Source organism: Acyrthosiphon pisum, chromosome X (genome assembly GCF_005508785.2).
Source record: "Acyrthosiphon pisum isolate AL4f chromosome X, pea_aphid_22Mar2018_4r6ur, whole genome shotgun sequence".
Classification (NCBI taxonomy): Eukaryota; Metazoa; Arthropoda; class Insecta; order Hemiptera; family Aphididae; genus Acyrthosiphon; species Acyrthosiphon pisum.
Window position 1 is genome coordinate 74,876,531 of NC_042493.1, and position 18,296 is coordinate 74,894,826.

Sequence of the window (18,296 nt, forward strand, 5' to 3'; positions counted from 1 at the left end):
ACAAATGTGGGTCCTCCTAATAACTCTTAAAACCTCCTAAAACCATTCTCAATTATTTATTTTTAGATTTTTAGCGAATGACGAGTATATTATTGTGTTTTAAAAAATGTAAATAACAAGTTTGCACTCGTAATAATATACAGATTGACGTTTTTAACACAGTTTCTGTTGCATACAACTTAAATTCAATTTCAATTAAATTCATTGAATTCTTCTATCAAATTATTATAAGTACAAAAAATTTTAATAGTTGATATGAATTTGTTCGGAACGAAAACTTGTCCTTGAGTCATATCATTTATGACTGTGTCGCCGAAGATATTACACATAGGCGTACCCGGTGCTCGAATTGGTAATTATTAAGTAGAGGAGCTCAATCCAACAATTTATAAACCGCGTTCCAAGTGTAAAATTATTCAATGCAAACTCGTGGGGTGCTTCGCCCCCCACACCCCTCTTAATCAAGTCCTAGTTTTTCAATACAACATTTCATCCTAGTTACAACATTTTCTACTTCAAATATAACATATTTAACTATATGTGCCTATGTAACATGTAAGTGAATATGGATTTATATTTTATTTTTCGCAATTTGTATTGATAGAGATAATACCTACCTACATATTTTGGTAGGAAATAAAAGATTTATAATTATCAGTGATAATATCTTAATAATTCTTTGTGCTATAGACACGCATACCTGTGTCAATTGTGAACACTAGTTCACAGATATTTACAAACAAATGCCCAAATCAATTTTTATTAAAATTAAGAATGGATCTAAGTTGTTGTTAAAGATAAGCCTAATGAATTCTACATTATTTAATATAAAAATATTTTTCATAGTATTTATGGTTTTGACTAGTAGTGTTTAACCTTTTTGAATCGTGATCCACTGTTTTTGTAACGATATTTTCACGACTCGTGTCACCTTTGTAAGCCATAAAAGAAAAAAAACTTTAGCTTTGCATAATATCCCGTTCATAAATGTGCATATTGTTCAATTCATTCATAACTTATTCGATTTCATAATTTATAACTTATTTTTTTTTTTTTGCAGATATTTTATAATACAATAGTTTATTGTGGGTACATAATATCTGCGAACTACTAAACTAGGCATAAATACAAACAAACAATAATAAAAAAATTAGTAAGGTATTAGAATATCTAACCCAGTGGTATTCAACCGGTGTCGCTACCAAATCATGGGTCACATGATCTATAAAAATGGGTAGTGACAAATCTTTTTTGTTTTAAAAAAAATAAGTTTATTATAAAATTATAAATTATGGATTCGAATAAGTTATGAATGAATTGAAGAATTATATTTTACAGTAGATATAATGATAGTTGAAATTAAAATTAATAAATTGAGCTTACTTGTGATTCCAAACTTAAACAAATGTTTATTGAAACTTTTTTGGAAATGTTTTGGGCACATTTATGCACGGAAAATTACGCAAAACTAGCAGCTTAGTCTTTTTTCTTTTATGGCCTACAAAGGTGACATGATTCGTGAAAATATTGTTACAAAAACAGTGGATCGCGAGTCAAAAAGGTTAAACATTACTAGTCAAAACCATAGATAGAATGAAAAATATTTTTTTTATTAAAAAATGTAAAATTACTAGGTATTCATTAGGTTTATCTTTGACAAAACAATTTAAATCCACTCCAAATTTTAATAAAAATTATTTTGAGCATTAGTTTGGTCCGTCCCCCCATCCAAGTAAGAAAAAATAGTTGGGATACGCAAAAAAAAATTAAAATAGTAGAGGAGCTCCGTCCCCCTGCGCACCACCCAAATTCGAGCACTAGGCGTACCTACACAGACAATTTTCGCAGATCCCTATATAATGCACGTTTTATTTTACTCACTGCATAACTGTATAGATAAATGAAATATTATAAAAATATATTTTAAACACATATAAACTTTTATATCTTATTAAAAATCTTAAAATTATTACAAAGCACCGACTAAACTATTATCTTTAATTTATAATTTTAAACGGCAATTTGATGAGATCATAATTTTAAATTCTTCAATTACCCAGGCGCGTCCCCAAGGGGGGGCGAAGGGGCGTTCGCCCCCCCCCCGTAACAATTTTTTAATGTATAATATAATAATTACTCTCAATGTCAACAAAATAACGGAAAATTGATTTTATTGTATAAGTTGCACATATGTACTATTATTATTATTATTTTATTATTTATTATTTCATATACTTAATTATATTATATTATTATAACAACATTAAAAATTAAAGGTATTTGTAATGTATCGCATTAAAAAAAAAAAAATAAAGTCAGTAAAATTGACTGAAGTTCGCCCAAACTATTGACAAATACGCATAGGGTAATTATTGATTTAAAAAATAGATTCGCCCCCCCCCTAGAAAACTGTCTAGGGACGCCCCTGCAATTACCTATAGGGCATTGTAATTCACATGCATACAGTCGTGGTACAATAACATTGCAGATGTATATTATTCTGTAATTTTGTTTTTACGGTTGTGAGTTTGGAAAATGCCCGTTCACAAGCACAACATTGTAACTGGCATGATAATAAATAGTTTGGATAATTATTTTTTTTTTTTAAATGAACAATTACACACTTGCTAATTGTTCTAAAGCCTGGTCAATAATGGTCACATAAATTATTATAACATGGTTATTACCACTATCACCTTAATCTGATATCTATGTTCTTATTGTTTTATTTTTCTACTCGATATTCTTCTGGATAACAACCCGTGGAAACGCCTGTGGTACTACACACAACATACCGCTCTATACAGTGGCATGGCAAACTTAAAGCTTTTCAGCACGGAAAAAAAATTACCATAATATTATAGTTAAGCAAATTATAGTACATTTAACTATTTAATAGGTAAAATAACTAAAATGATTTACTTATTATGACTATGTAAAAATAGTTATTTGTTATGGTAATGTTTACTATATTTTATAGTTCATGCAGTTTTTAATATTTGAATTAACTAAGAAATATAGTTAAAATAGCATATTTTAGTTCTAATAACTATTTATAGTTAAATCAACAACAGTATTTCTATGTGTGTAATAACTTAACTATAATATCTTAGTAAATCTGACTAACCTTATAGCTATCCCTATAGCAATTATAATGTACAGTCAATCCTACTATTTTTATAGTACAAACCACTGTTTGGTTTTTTCTGTGAGAGACTATAGTCTAATAATCCTATTATTCACCCACCTACCCACCCACCCACAACTACAACCACTTAAAAAACTCAGAAGTGTTAGCTTCTCGATTATACCTCCTTTACTCAGCTAATGGTTGTATAGTATATAGTATATACCTAGTCAGTAGTCAATATACAATATACATATATAATTATATATTATTCAATGAAAAGGAGTTCAGGATAAGATGAATAGATAAAAAATATAAATTATAATAATATTATAGCATTTACCTATTTGTACATTCGACATTTTATTTTCGTCGTGTAAAAAAAAATAACAGTTATAATAATAATAAAAATAATATTAATGTTTAATACCATATTATATATTATATTATTTAGACATTTTACTGTACGTATATTAATATAGGTATTATAATTGATATTAGATAAATATTATACCTATATAGTATATATATATGTATATTGTATAATATGTGCATAAAGTAACATACGATATATCTATATAAAACTGTATAATATAATAGGCAAATATATATATATATATATAACGTATATTGTAGTAATAAAATATATTTATATAATATAATTGTTGGATGTCATCTGCCGTGGTAGGTTTATCGGAAAACGGATATGAAGTCGAACCACCTCAACAACAACAAGAAAAATATGACGACTATGAGCAATGACACTAGATACAAGATTTGAGTGGACACAGGATTTTCGATGTTGACGACCACCGGTTTGCAGTACGACTGGAGCCCCATCTGAAATAAATTAAAACCATGACACGTCTCCGCGTTATTATTTTTAATTATAGAAGCACACACTTATTGTAACTGTTGCATATGGTGCTATGGTGTGATTGTGGAAAAATAGATAGGTATAGTTTGGTATAATAGTGTTGCGGGAGAGGTAGAAAGGAGGAGGATGTGCTGCAAATGGTGCAAAATACATCACTACATCAGTAATCAGTATAAATATTATAATACCTGGAAACCTCGTTTATTATCGTTTAATCCTCAAATCTTGACATAAACTTATACTTATTTAAATCCTTAGGTGGGATAGTACCTACCCAGTAGTAGCTTAAAAAAATATAATGACAGCTACCAGATGTGGCTTCAGAATTTTTTTGGGAGAGGGAAGGGGGGGGGGGGGTAAATTTGTTAGTACATATTAATTCATGAAATATAATATTACCTAACTGTTAACAGGAATTTTTTATAACTAACCTTTTTTTTTAACAAATTTCAATTTACTATAGGTATCTATAATTTGTAATTTGTCATAATATACCTACTAAAATTTCCGAAAAGTCAGGAGGCAAATTTCCCAGCAAGCCCCTTCAATTATTCAAACACTTTTTTAGAAATTGTTTAACTCAATACCAACTATTTGAAATATTTTTTAGAAACTAAACAGTTTAAAATTGATATTATAATGTACACAATATTATTAAAAAGAAAAACGACGATTACGGTAGGAAAATGTAATTTTTCACGTGCGTACAGTACGTAGGTATAGTATATGACAAACATTGATCTTGATTGTTCCAATGTATTCCATTTTCATCAGCGAGTAGTTCGGAGAAACATCGACATTACAGAACGTAGACATTGTTGTAAAAAACACGTCCGTACAATTAATATAATCGTTTTACCTATTTAATATTATTTGCATGTGCACAATTGCAGAGGCGTGCCCAGTATAAAAATGTAGGACAGGCCCGGTCATAATTGTTTTAATTTATATAGGTACACATTATTTTTCAAAAACTTTTTATAACATTCTTAAATTTAATTAGAAAAAATGATCATATAATATGTCTAATATAACATAATTTATTCCTTCTGTTTGACTTGTTAATAATATTTCAAATATATTAAAAGTGAATACAAATGAAACAATAGTTTTTTGTAATTATAAGTACCTACCTACACTTACATAAAATATAATTATATATATAAAAATATAATTATTATTAAAATATAGTTAGTGAATTGAAGTCATCGATTTTTCAATCCAAGGATATACTTTGTACCATAAACTTTAAAAACTATGTTCTTGTCATAAATTTGACGACGTGGAAAATTAATAGGTTGTACATCACTATTTAAGCTAATATCAAGCACTTTTAAGCTAGAAAAGTTGAAGACTCGTTAGAATTTGAAGTAACATTTAATTTAAAAATGTTCAATTGAGGTTGATCTGTTGTAAGTACTATGATCATCGTTCAATGCCCTTGTGGATTTCAGAATAGGTTTATAAAACTGGCTGTTTATTTTATTTTAATTTAATTAGTAGGTAGTCAAATTTTAAGCAGTTTTATAAAAGAAAAATATATTTAGGTTATTCTAAATACTGTACACAGACAAAACGATTATCTCGATCGACTCTGTCACTCACTATACGTTTACACAATACACACCGACACACCGTAATAAATTATTAATAGGCACCAAAAATAATATTTATAATTCATATTCATTATCTCATATGAAAATCATCAAATTCTTGACAATTGTCGGCGGAGAACAGTCAGTGACGAACGTTTAATTAATAACAATCATTTCGGCAATATTGTCTATTATTTATAATTTTTAGTCATCGTCCGATAAACAGTAGGAACTGTGGCCACAATTATTCACGCTTGATATAAAAGTGTGTAATAAATAAATAATCTTTGTTTCAAATTGATTTCATTTCGTATCATTTCGTAATACAAAAAAAAACACAGGGCAGGCCCGGGCCTATCAGGCCTACCCGCTGGGCACGCCACTGCACAATTGTATAATTTTCATTCTTGTTTAATTTTATTTGTTGATAATAGCGCATGCGAAGGCAGAGAGCAGGTACAGTATAATATTATATAAGTTGGAAGTAACATTATTTGAACAACTTAAAACTAGTAATATAATAGCATAAACTAAAAATAAAGTAATAGTTTTCCTACTTACGATTATCAAGGAAAATAAATCAGCCAGATAGATTATCGTTACAATAATGTAAAATTCCACTGATGGAGAACCAAATTTCGGTTACCCGGTGCAGTAGCGTATCTAGAATTTTTTCAAGGGGATATATCATTTTCAATAGACATTCAGTGTACAGATATTATATTCAAATTATTATATGGAGATAAAATGTTGTACACAATACAACATATATATAAAACACAATATGTTGTATTGTGTACAAAATTTCGTCGGGATATGACCCTCATATCCCCCCGTAGATACGCCACTGGCCTGGTGCAATATAAAGTAGGAAATCTAGTATTGACTGAGAGGGCTCTAAGGCCAATAAGACTCAAAGCTCAGGTGTCAACTATCCCATTCAATATTTTATATAAAAATAAACGTCGAAGTAATCACGCCTTCTACCTAGAGGGGATATTTTACATATTTTGTTCTTAACTTCGGCAAGAGGTAAACCACATCAATTTAGTATAAAGGCAATCATTTTAATAAAACTTCTTTGGATTTTATCAATTATCAATTTGATCCCTAATTTTGTTCACCACATTGATTCTAGAGTCAACCAAATTATAATAAAATAGTGTTAATGAGCGTTTGTGATGGAAGGATGTTTTCATACATTTATCTGTATTTAAATGTAATCTGTTGTTCGAATAATGCATTTAAATTTACTTCAGCAATAACATTGCAGGTTTTATAATTATAATATGATAAATAAAATCAATAGTAATACATATATTATTAGTAATAATGGACATTTGGTTGACATTAATGGACTTTAAAACATGGATTGGATAATTTATTCAAAGGTATATCGTATATTGGCTGTCAACAAAGCCTTACACAGATCGTGATTGAATCTAGACTTTTTTGTAGCATCTGTTATAAATGGTTTTGTAAGTATTTAACTTGTAAAATTTTCCACGCTCTTAGCTGCCCGCTTATGTTTTTCCGTCTTAAGATGTTGGGTGACAATAAACCTTTTATCCACGCTCACTTTTGTTTCACAAAAATTACAAAACAATACATTTTGGTCTGCTGAAAAAACATCTGAACCAAATTCTGCAATATATTTTTTAACTAAAACTCTCGTTATTTGCTTAGGAATTTTTGTTGCGAAACGAAATTAAATTCAAAATGTAATGAAATTTACAACAAAAATAAAAATAAAATATTACGATCGTACGGCGTGCACACGAGACTGCAAAATACGAGACTGATATGTGGGCAATATAGCTAGCAGAGTAATGACGAGCCGTGTATAGGAAACTATTTTTAAAAAAAAACCAGAAAGTTCTCTTCAAATATCTTATCTTTATATGATATTTATCGATATTAATTGGTTTCGATAGTGCACAGAAAACTCTTATTAACTATTATAAGAAATATTATACTTCGTACTTAAAATATAGCATGTTATATGGATAAAAAAAATGTTTATTGTGAAAAAATGCGTGTTTTCATTAAAACCTCAAAATATGCAAAAATATGCAATTTTTCTTTGATATATTTAAATTCGTTACAACTTGAAACAAATTTCTGTCTTACTTATTAATTTATTGGACTATTTAATAAAAATATGCAAATTCAATAAGTCCCGAGCCCTAATTATTACTGTAATGATGGGCAACGATATAATTTTATGTATCGATATCGGTCCGATTTTTCCGATATTATATCTCGATACCATATTATGTTGTACGACATTGATATCGTATCGAAAATATCGAAAATACACATTTTAAATATTATCTACTCAGTACTTATTAAAATTAATAATTAATATAAATATCAAAAATTTGCTTTACTTAACTAATATAAGATAAGCGAAAAAAACTAGTTCGCGATATAACAATATTGATTTCGAAAATTTGTCACGATATCGATATCGTATCAAATTATCGAAATTGTTGTCCATCATTAATTATTAGAGAGTGGCGCGCCTAGTTGTGGTCAGGCAGGTTGGGGGTTGACAATCTTCCCAAAATGATTTTTAATTTTTAATTAGGTACACATTTTTAGATTTTTAGATTTATAATACAGTGATATATAGTAGCTGAGAAATTACGAGCATACGGTGATTATATCTTGACATATATTGTCATAAGCTATAACCATGTGTCATATAAATATTTTAATATGTTATAACCACAAAGTACGGAAGTATAAGTGTCAACGGTGTGATGCTACCCACAGAGCATAGGCCACAAGACATGGATATGGTACCTACTTTGGATCAATTATTTTTTTTTAATACCATAGATAAGTATATAATATGTCTTATACCCAGACTAACATACCGTCTCCGCTTAGAATTGTTTTTTTTATACAATGATATTTTATCATTGAATTCAAATTTAATACCATCCATTATACAGTGACCCACTTGTAACCTACTGTACAGCAGAGTGACCCCCACTTTCCTTCCTTTTTTTTTCTTATATTCTCATAATATTTTACAACTTTATAACTGATTTTTAGGAAAAAATATTAAAAAATCGTTTTAGTGTACCTACATAGGTAGATAATGTTGTTACTTTTACATTTTACGCATTAAGATTTTCGCACAAAAATGGAAAAAAAAATTTTGGGGTTCCCCGTACTTAGAGCTAGTGGTGGGGCCAAAGTTCGTGCCGGCCGAACGAAACGACTTATTATTTATGTTACTTGCTGCTACGGAAATATTCTGATGGTCTATTATATTATTTTTGAGTATTTGAAAATGGCTATTAAGGAATTGTTTAGTTTTATCCTAAAAATATAGTTATAATAGAGGTAGTGGTTTCGTATAACTTCATCAGAAAATAAATCAGTAGTTTTTCTGCCGATAGGACTAATGTAGTAGTTATTCTTATATTACCTGCCGGTTTAGATGCAATACTGCAATATATACCTACAGTGATAACTTTAAACACGCAGTCAGTAAAATTTTATTTGTTATTTAGAGGGTTTAGTTTAAAGTTTGTTCATAAAAAACTATTTGGAGGTATTCGTTAGGAGGTTTCACTGTAAAAGTATCGATATAAATATATAGATGCAATGAAATAATTTGAACTTCTTAAATGAAAATAATAAAGGTAGCCGGTAGGTAGATTTAAGTTCTAAAGTTTCAACTTATATAAACATAGGTATAGCTGCTATAATAACAGAAACATGCCATTCAGATAGGTTAATAGGTTGAAGTATTTAACGTTGACTTCAGGTCAATTCCATGAGAAGGGGGGGGGGCGAATATATTTTAGTCTTTAATACCACTTTGCTAAACAAAAACTTAACATCTAAATACTTATATAATCTATATATTTCATATTTTGTAACAACGGTTTGTATAGGTAATGAGTGTACTAACTATCAACAAAATTCAAGTCAACTGACTGTCTGAGATATTTGAAATGTAATATTTTCATTTTTAGGTGCAGGCTTATAAACGATTGATGAATCACGCTCGGAAAATGTATCGGGTGACAGGTGTACGGTGTACATATCTATAAGTTGTAATTTTTTAAGTACCTAACTAACAACTCTATATAGACAGTAAAATAGTATATGTAATGTGTATGTAAAAAACAGTCCTGTAAAGAATACTTTTAAAAAGTACTTGAGTAAATACTCAAATACATTTTTTTTTAAGTATTTAAGATACTACTCAAATACTTTAATTGTATAGTATTTTAAATACTACTCAAATACTTTGAAAAAGTATTTGGTTTTTAAAGTGGGTTTCTAATATTATCGTAATATAAACACATAGGTAGTAGGTAATCTAATAGTTAACTAATATGGTTTTAAAGGGAATATTGATATTCAATAACATTTTTTTTCGAAATCTGGTTTTCACAAACCTTTGGGCTTCGGCTAACACAGAAATACAGAATATTAAATAAAACTATTATTATATTATTGTAGTTGACAATAATATTTTTCCAACCAATTATTTCGAATAAAAATAAAATGTTCGAAATAAAAAACCAAAGTATTCAATACCAAAAAGTATTTAAAATACTATTCAAAATACTTCATGCTGAAAGTATTTAAAAAGTTATTCAATACTTAAAAAAGTATTTGAATACTTTTACTCAAATACTTTTACTTAAATACTTTACAGGACTGGTAAAAAATAATGTACTATAATAAATACGACTAACAGTCGCAGTGTGTAAGGTACCTAGTATGTTCTTTTATAAATATTGTAATCATCGGTAATAATAATTAATAATGGTAATAAAGAATAATAATAATAATAAAGAGATCAGTATCATTAGTCAGTGGTTTTATGGCGGTAGGTAGTATACCTAAACAATCTGCATAGCTAGTGCATACCTATATGGCACGGGTACACTCGTGTTGTCCAATGCCGTCGATTAATTTTCTCCCGGAAGTAGGTACCCGGGCGTATGCATATCATATTATATATTATTATGTATAGTAATAATATTACAAATTATATAGGTACTAATAGTTATAATATAATACGGGTACTTAAATTATATTTTTTTTGTACAAGTGCGAATTAATATGTTATTAATATTTATGTGCCTATATATGGTATATAGTTATCGCGAATTAGACATGCTGATGTTACTGTGCAAGTTGAACATATTATACTGTAACAATTATTTAGGTATTAATATTCGGACTGGAAACAGTTTTAACATCTGTGTAATGTTGCATTTCGTAGAACATTTGTACAAAGCTAATACCATAATGCTATTTTAATAGTTATGTACGGCTTATAAGTTAAGACTTCCGACTTGTTATAAAACAAATTAGGTATAATTCGTCGTAGTTCAGATTCTGATGTCCAAACAAAAAAAAGATTTTTATTCGAGAAGATTATAACGCCGGCTTTACCTATTACGATTATAATGACAATATATATAGGATGATTGATGGATATATTATTAAAGTTGACATAGCAAAGAGTTCGGTTCAGGGCCGCATGGAGGATTATAAGATAACAAGAGAATTGTTCGTGAGAAGCAATAATCTAAAGATGGTTTTTGCGGTTTTCATGAAATTGGTAGAAAATATGAACACACTATTGTTTTAAAGTACAATATTTACTCGTAGGTGATACTTGCCATCTTGTTCAGATAAAAAAAACAAATAATTTCTATAATGCAATAAATTTTAAATACAACTTATAAATTATGCATAGACCCATAGACCATCTACTATTTAGAAGTTTAAAAGCTGATTATCAATTTGTATTGGCGCGTAAATCTGATAGTAGCTACTTTAGTAACCATAGTAGCCATAGGCGGAATTTGATAAGGGGGATGATGGTCGCGAGGGGTAGTTGCAACCACCAAAAACAATTTTGAGAGGGCAATCTTATCATTATAAATAGGTGAATAAATTGTGATTAATTTTCGCCCCCGCCCCAAAAAAATTAGAGCCAAGTGCCGCCTATGGTAATAGCTGTTAATAGGTATCATAGTTTATGACTGCAACTAACATGAACTAGGTTATAAAAATGAATGAAACGTATAAAAAACAGTGATCCTAAAATCCATTTAAATTGTTTTGTGTGTTTTATAATATATATATTATGACTAAACTATTTATTTCTGACGAAATATCAAATATATCAACACATCGTACACATTTAATTGGGCGATCGTAAATTGCGCCCAAAGTGATCAGGTAACAATTTGGTCTGTGGCAAATTCTGCTCGGGAAAATATTCACGTAAAAAAAGCTACATGTAAATTCTTCCCGCAAAAATATACTGATACAAAAATGGATTTGGTAAATTCCGCCCGTAAAAAATGAATATTTTTAAACCAGGCGGTCCGTGACTATACGACATGGCTGTACTGTACGCAAAATATAATTATAAAATATAAGAATAATGAAATATCTTTGGATGATTATGTAGAGACCGTGGCTCATTATTTTGGGGGTTTTGATAAAAAAAAATTATATTTGGATTGGTTTTTAATTTTTATATTAGAATTTTAGATGAATATATATTTTTGACTCGTCTTTATCATTAGGATTGGTTATAAATCATTACTATTTTTACAGTCTTATTAATTATATATGACATATTATAATTATGTGGTTCACTTGGTTGTGTTAATTATATTTCTTAATATGTCTAATATAAATTTATTTAAATACTTATAATGATTAAGCTATGTTTAAGACTCATGTCATTATTAATATGAATAATATGACATATTCACCAATTTGTATATTAACAGTAAGTAATGAATGTATTCTATTTAAACCTATTATATTTTATTTGTTATATTATTATGACTGTCCCTCCTGCTAACAAGGTCTGCGCCTATGGGTTATGGGTACGCCCGTTCAAATATATAAACAAATAAATAAATATTCAAAACTACAGACTGTAGAACATAAATAGTTTTTATTGAAAATTACTAAAAAACTAACTTTAAGCTTTTAAACTTTATTAAGTAATAAGAACTTCTTACTTATAGGTAGGATTTGTTTATTAATTATAATTTTTTTCGGGTGGAATTTACATGTACCTTTTGTCACCATATAGTTTAATGATTGTGGCTATCTGTCACGCAATATGACTGAGAGTAAGTAACGTCCGCTGTTACTAGTTCCCTGATGGATGACCACCCGAGTTCGTAGTAGCATAAACCTTGCCACACATACGTGTTGCTTACCTACCATAACAACCGTAACAACCTTACCATGCCAACCCTACCAACCATAGTCCATAAACCCTACAATAGCTATAATGGCCATAGTAGGCGGGATCAAGATCAAAAAAAAAAAATATATTATAGATCATGTATATTTTATAAATTATAAGTACCTGTATGGTTGTTCTTTTCAAAATGTCTTTACCATCTTATAAAGATGGAAAGTTATATTTTAGATTTCATTATACTATATAATTAGATATTATATATTACGATTTATTTTGAAATTTTATAGTTTTTAACTGGGCTATTTATTTTTGTCCTATTTAATATAAATTATCTCGGTCCTATGGATGTAAGTAATATGCTGGTTAAATGTATTATGTTATATTCTACATTGTTCATATTATCGTTTACAACCAACTATTATTATTTATTATTAATAATATGTAACCCATGTATTACCTACTATTATACTTTTTTTTAGGAAATTCCTGTTTTAATATTTTGCAATAGTGTGTATTATATTGATATATTATATAGTTAAAAATAAAATAGAGTTAACAAGTATTAAGTATATACCTAATTAATAATTATTAATCATAATATTAGATTGGGTACATTATTATGCACAATTTATTTACTTGAAGTGGGTAATCACGAGAAAAGAATACCACGGTCCAAGAGAAAAGAACGGAACTTTTTTATTTATTTCTTACGATTCATATAATAGAAAAAAAGAAGCTTGTTATAATTTTTTGCATTAGCTTAATAACGATTTCTTACTCTAAAATGTCTGTACTTACAAAATTATCTGCTGTTTAAATCTGACGAGTAGAATTTATATTTTATCATGGTTAAAATATACAAGGTTATTGCATATATACCTCTTTTCAATCAAATATTTGATGAAAAATGGTAGCTTAAAGGAAGCCAGCTATTTTTCATGATAAGAACAATATTAATATTTGTGATGCCCCTTTATGCAGCCATTATGTATCTGATGATAACAACCGGAGACCATATGCAATAACCTGTACATATCAACCATGTATTTTATACTATTTAGTGCGTCGTAATTCAAATATAAATGATTGTACCTGTACCTAATGTACCTAATGAAGCTTATGAAAAACGATTTGCATAGAATTACATAAAATATTTTTTTTTGTTTTACTGAAAAATTCAAACCATTTAGACCCATGTTATGTAAATTACCGAAAACAATAACAGTTTTTATATATTTAATGATTTAGCTGCGATATAAGTACCTGGTATCTACGTGCTATTATTTGAAAACAGGTGTTATGGTGCAATACCCAAACATTGTGTTGCAGGTCCTACAACATTGTACACGTTCCCGCATTTACATACATCATACAGAGTATGATAACGTTTTATTTTGACTCGAATCTGTACATCATGCCATTTTGAAAAAATGAACCATGAATATCATATTAGTCAAATTCCGTTTTCACGCAGGAATCGGCTTAAACAATACGAAAAATCCATGAATGACCCATTTAAAATGACACGCTTAACGTGTAACTACAGGCCAAACACTATTACTATCAGCGAAATATACCTATGAAGGTTAGGCCACCGGCAGCGTTGATCTCAATAGGCTCGCATAATGACGTCTCGAAAACAAATCGGGACATATTTTTTATGAAAACACTTAGTTATTTATTATTTATCATATTATACATTTGTACCTAGGTACACTACACGGCAGAATGGGAACGTCGAAAGAAAACAAAAATACTATACACACGTAGTCTGAGCGAATGCAATAATATGTTAATATAATATATAATATATATAATTTAATAATTATAATTATATTATAAATAATATTATAATTTTAAATGTCATGACTGTTGCTGCTTTCTGTAAGTTGATAATATGATTCTTTTCTAATTGACGATACCTATTGCTCGCTTATATACGTATGAAAACACATTTTTACGGTTTTTGGTATACTGTTATATTATTAGAACTATTACGCTTCCACCTAGGTAGCAAGTGTATTATACCTATATGTAATCAATTTATTAATCAAATTTATTTACAAGCAATCCTGACAAAATGTGGTGACCTTTGGTGATGGGTTTGGGAGGGGGTAAAAGGGAGATATAAAAAAGTGTGTGGAGAAAACATTTTCACTAGCCTGTTTTTAACATGATGGTAATTACATTATCTGTGTTTGTAATGTTTATATATACGTTGGATTTTTTACGATATGTAAATTTTAAACCGAGGTTCGTGGGTTTTTTAAATTGTTATATTTTGCACACAACTAAAAAGTATTCGAATAATACTAGTTTTTGTCAGTTTTTGAATGGTTGTGGTTATTAACATTTATTAATTAATAATTAAAAATACTTCGTAATCAAAAGTTATTTATACATTTTGACCACATATATGATACGGGATACAACACATTGGTGTTTATAAAAATAATCGGCATGGGCCAATATTATGTTTCGTTCAAAGAATAAAATTAATGTTCATGATTTATACTATGTCTTGTCACAAATTTAAAACTATTTTTATGGATAGGAAAAAGTATTTTTTTAAAGAATAAAAAAATACAAATAAAAGTATTCAGAATACGTATTTGAATACTTCTTAAAAAAATTATTTAAAATAGAATTCGAATACAAAAAATGTATTCAAATACTTTTATTCGAATACATTTATTCGAATACTTTACAAGACTGCGCACAAGGTTGGCTATGCTGAACGCAAATTTGCCATGTTGCGTCGATCGGGGAGAGAAAACAAAATATAGCGCTGACATCCGCGCAGCTATTAATAGTTAATCTTTACCTCAAAATTGTAGGTACTTATTACTGTTATTAGTATACATAACATTATAATATTATAGTGAATAGTACACATTATATTATATGATGTGAATAGAGATTAGTTCAAGTTCTATAGTAAACTAGGTTTAATGCGATATTTTACTTCTAGATGCTATATGACTATTATTCAAATTCTCTGAAATGTTCGTTAGACCGGAAATTTGTAGGGAAGATTACAATTATTATCTTTGGGATATACGGGGCTTATGGATGTGGATTTTTTATTCGATGGAATTCTGGACTCGTTCAAATGTTTAAATTTTACTAACCCATCCGCCGTTGTAATGTATCCAAGCGGCCAGATCGTCCTCGATTACTTCGCCGACGGCCTCGATCAGGTCGGGCAGCTGATCGGCACGGCCGCGGCGCGCGCAGTCGACAGCAAGCCCGGCGGCCACGCACACAAGCGACACGACTTTAGCCCACGTGACCTGGGCGCCGGCCCGGAACAGTTCCCGGGATACGGACACCAGGACGACAGAAGCCGCGGCCGTGTTTCTCCTGTACGCGGGCCGGTGCCTCTGGAACAGGCGCTGAGGCGGAGCAGCCGGGCCGGTCATCGCCGCGGCTGCCGATGGGTTGCCTGCAGTACCGGCCGTGGACGCAGCAGTGGTGGCCGCAGTGTCAGTGGCCACGGTTCCGGCCGCGTACAGTTTCGGGTCGAGCCGCTCCAACTGGAGCCCGACCCGGAGCACGGCTGGGAACACGTCGCGACGCACACTATCGATGTGATCGGTCGCAGCCGCCATCGCCTGTAATGGCGGTATGAAGTAGCCACCACTTCCGCCACTGGCGTTTCCGTCCACCGAAGCCGCGGGGTTAGCGGCCGCGCTGGCCGCACGCAACGCAGCAGCGCATTTTTTCGTGTACGCGCCAGCCCGCTTCAGCTTCCACCGGACGTACTGCACACACAGCGCCTTGCCCTGCCGCGCGATCTGCTCCGTCGGCACGGCCGTCCGCCAACCGATGGTGTGCGACAGTTTCCTGGACACGACGTCGCTGACGTTGCTGAACCGCCGGCGGGCCGTGGCCACAGTGAGCGACGGCCCACCGCCGAAGTCGATGCCGCCCAGTTCAGATTGCAGGCTGTGCGATTGCAACACCGCCGGGAAGCTGAACTTGCGCCTGGGCACAGCGGCCGTCGTCCTGCTGCCGCCGTTGTGGTTGTTGTTGTTTGTGTTTGTGGTGTTGTTGTTGTTGTTGTTGTTGAAGTTGGCAGCCGCGCATGAAGACATGACGAGACCACCTTCGGACATGCGCCGTGCTTCATTACACCTGTGTGTGAAATGTAATTTTAATATTATAGTATGTACTATATTAATTATGCGGTTAATTATTTTTTTTATTACATTGTTATTATAATATTATTATTATGCAATTTTTTTGAACGTTTTCGTAAAAGCTTAATCAGACATATAAATGGATTAGAATTTTAAACATTTTAGTAAACATTTTTTTTTGTTTGTCTCAATATCGTCGAGAATAATACATTTTAGAAAACAAGTTTTGGATATTACATGAAATAATAATATCGAACGTCGTGATTATATTATAATAAAAATTAAACGCTATAATTTTGATACACATTATTATGTTATGTAGATATATAACTACAATTTTTTTTATAAATTTTAAATGGATACTTTAGACTACAACTCTATTAAGCGTTATATATGAAAATACATTTTCTGCCAGAAGCAGTCGTTACTTTTATTATTATAGCCCAATCTAAACTAAACGCCACTGAAAACTATCCACATGCGCAGTCTCATAACTATAATAGTTGTAAACCCAACACAATAAATTGGTGTCAACCGCATACGTGTAATGCTGTTAATGGTCGATCAACAAATTCGATCGATGTAATTTCATCGTTTAGTTATGGACGTGACGCGGTTAAACTACCTACCTATATCGTGTTATTTTGTGCAGACACTATAAATATAATACCCTCGCCGTCGCCGCTCTAATAAAAACCAACAAACTCAATTTCGATTGTCTGTTCTCGATGACAACAGCGGCGGCGAGTCTGAAAAATAAATATTATATTTTTTCCTTCATCTATTGTCTATAATATTCACTAATGCGTTAAAAGCTTTTAGCAGAACTCGGGTTTTATAGATTTTGAGTTTACTCCGTTGAAAAATATAAACGTTTTAAACTAGGTACTTTGATTCACTTATATTTTTATTCACCAGAGTACCATGATGATTTAATTTTTTTTCATAAAATGGGGTTACTTTGATATCACATTAAGAAATATAGGTATCAAAGTTTCCCACTACCTTGTGTAACTTTGATAGCATATTAAAAAGATTGATATGTCAAAAGAAAACATCAGAAATTTAAAAATGTAAACGCTAAAATATTGATCATAACTAGCTGTAACTTGTATTTAATTTTGAAAGTTTTATCGTTAATACTACAGAAGTTATTCATAAAATAAAAAGTAAAATTGTCGTAAAACAGAAAAAAATTATCAAAGTTATCCCATTTACGGTACCTATGTCGATATTTTATAGTGCTAAGATTTTTCTTTTTTTTGATATATTTAAAAGTTTAAAACAAATTATTTTATTATGTGTTTGGGTTTGTTAAAAAACCTACAATGCGTAA

At 30.6% G+C, this 18,296-nt stretch overlaps 1 protein-coding gene across 5 annotated transcripts in view; it reads right to left on the reverse strand.

Annotated features, from left to right (window-relative positions):
* Positions 1-3,736: 3,736 nt before the first annotated feature.
* Positions 3,737-18,296, reverse strand: part of LOC100164650 (protein suppressor 2 of zeste) — a 68,782-nt gene continuing 54,222 nt past the window's right edge. For all 5 annotated transcript variants that reach the window (XM_029489170.1, XM_029489167.1, XM_029489160.1 and 2 more), the window contains 2 exons: positions 15,950-16,955; positions 3,737-3,967 (listed from right to left, as the gene is read on the reverse strand). In XM_029489170.1, coding sequence (XP_029345030.1) covers positions 3,818-3,967; positions 15,950-16,936 — 1,137 coding nt within the window. In that variant the 5' untranslated portion in view covers positions 16,937-16,955 and the 3' untranslated portion in view covers positions 3,737-3,817. The remainder of the gene's footprint in view (positions 3,968-15,949; positions 16,956-18,296) is intronic.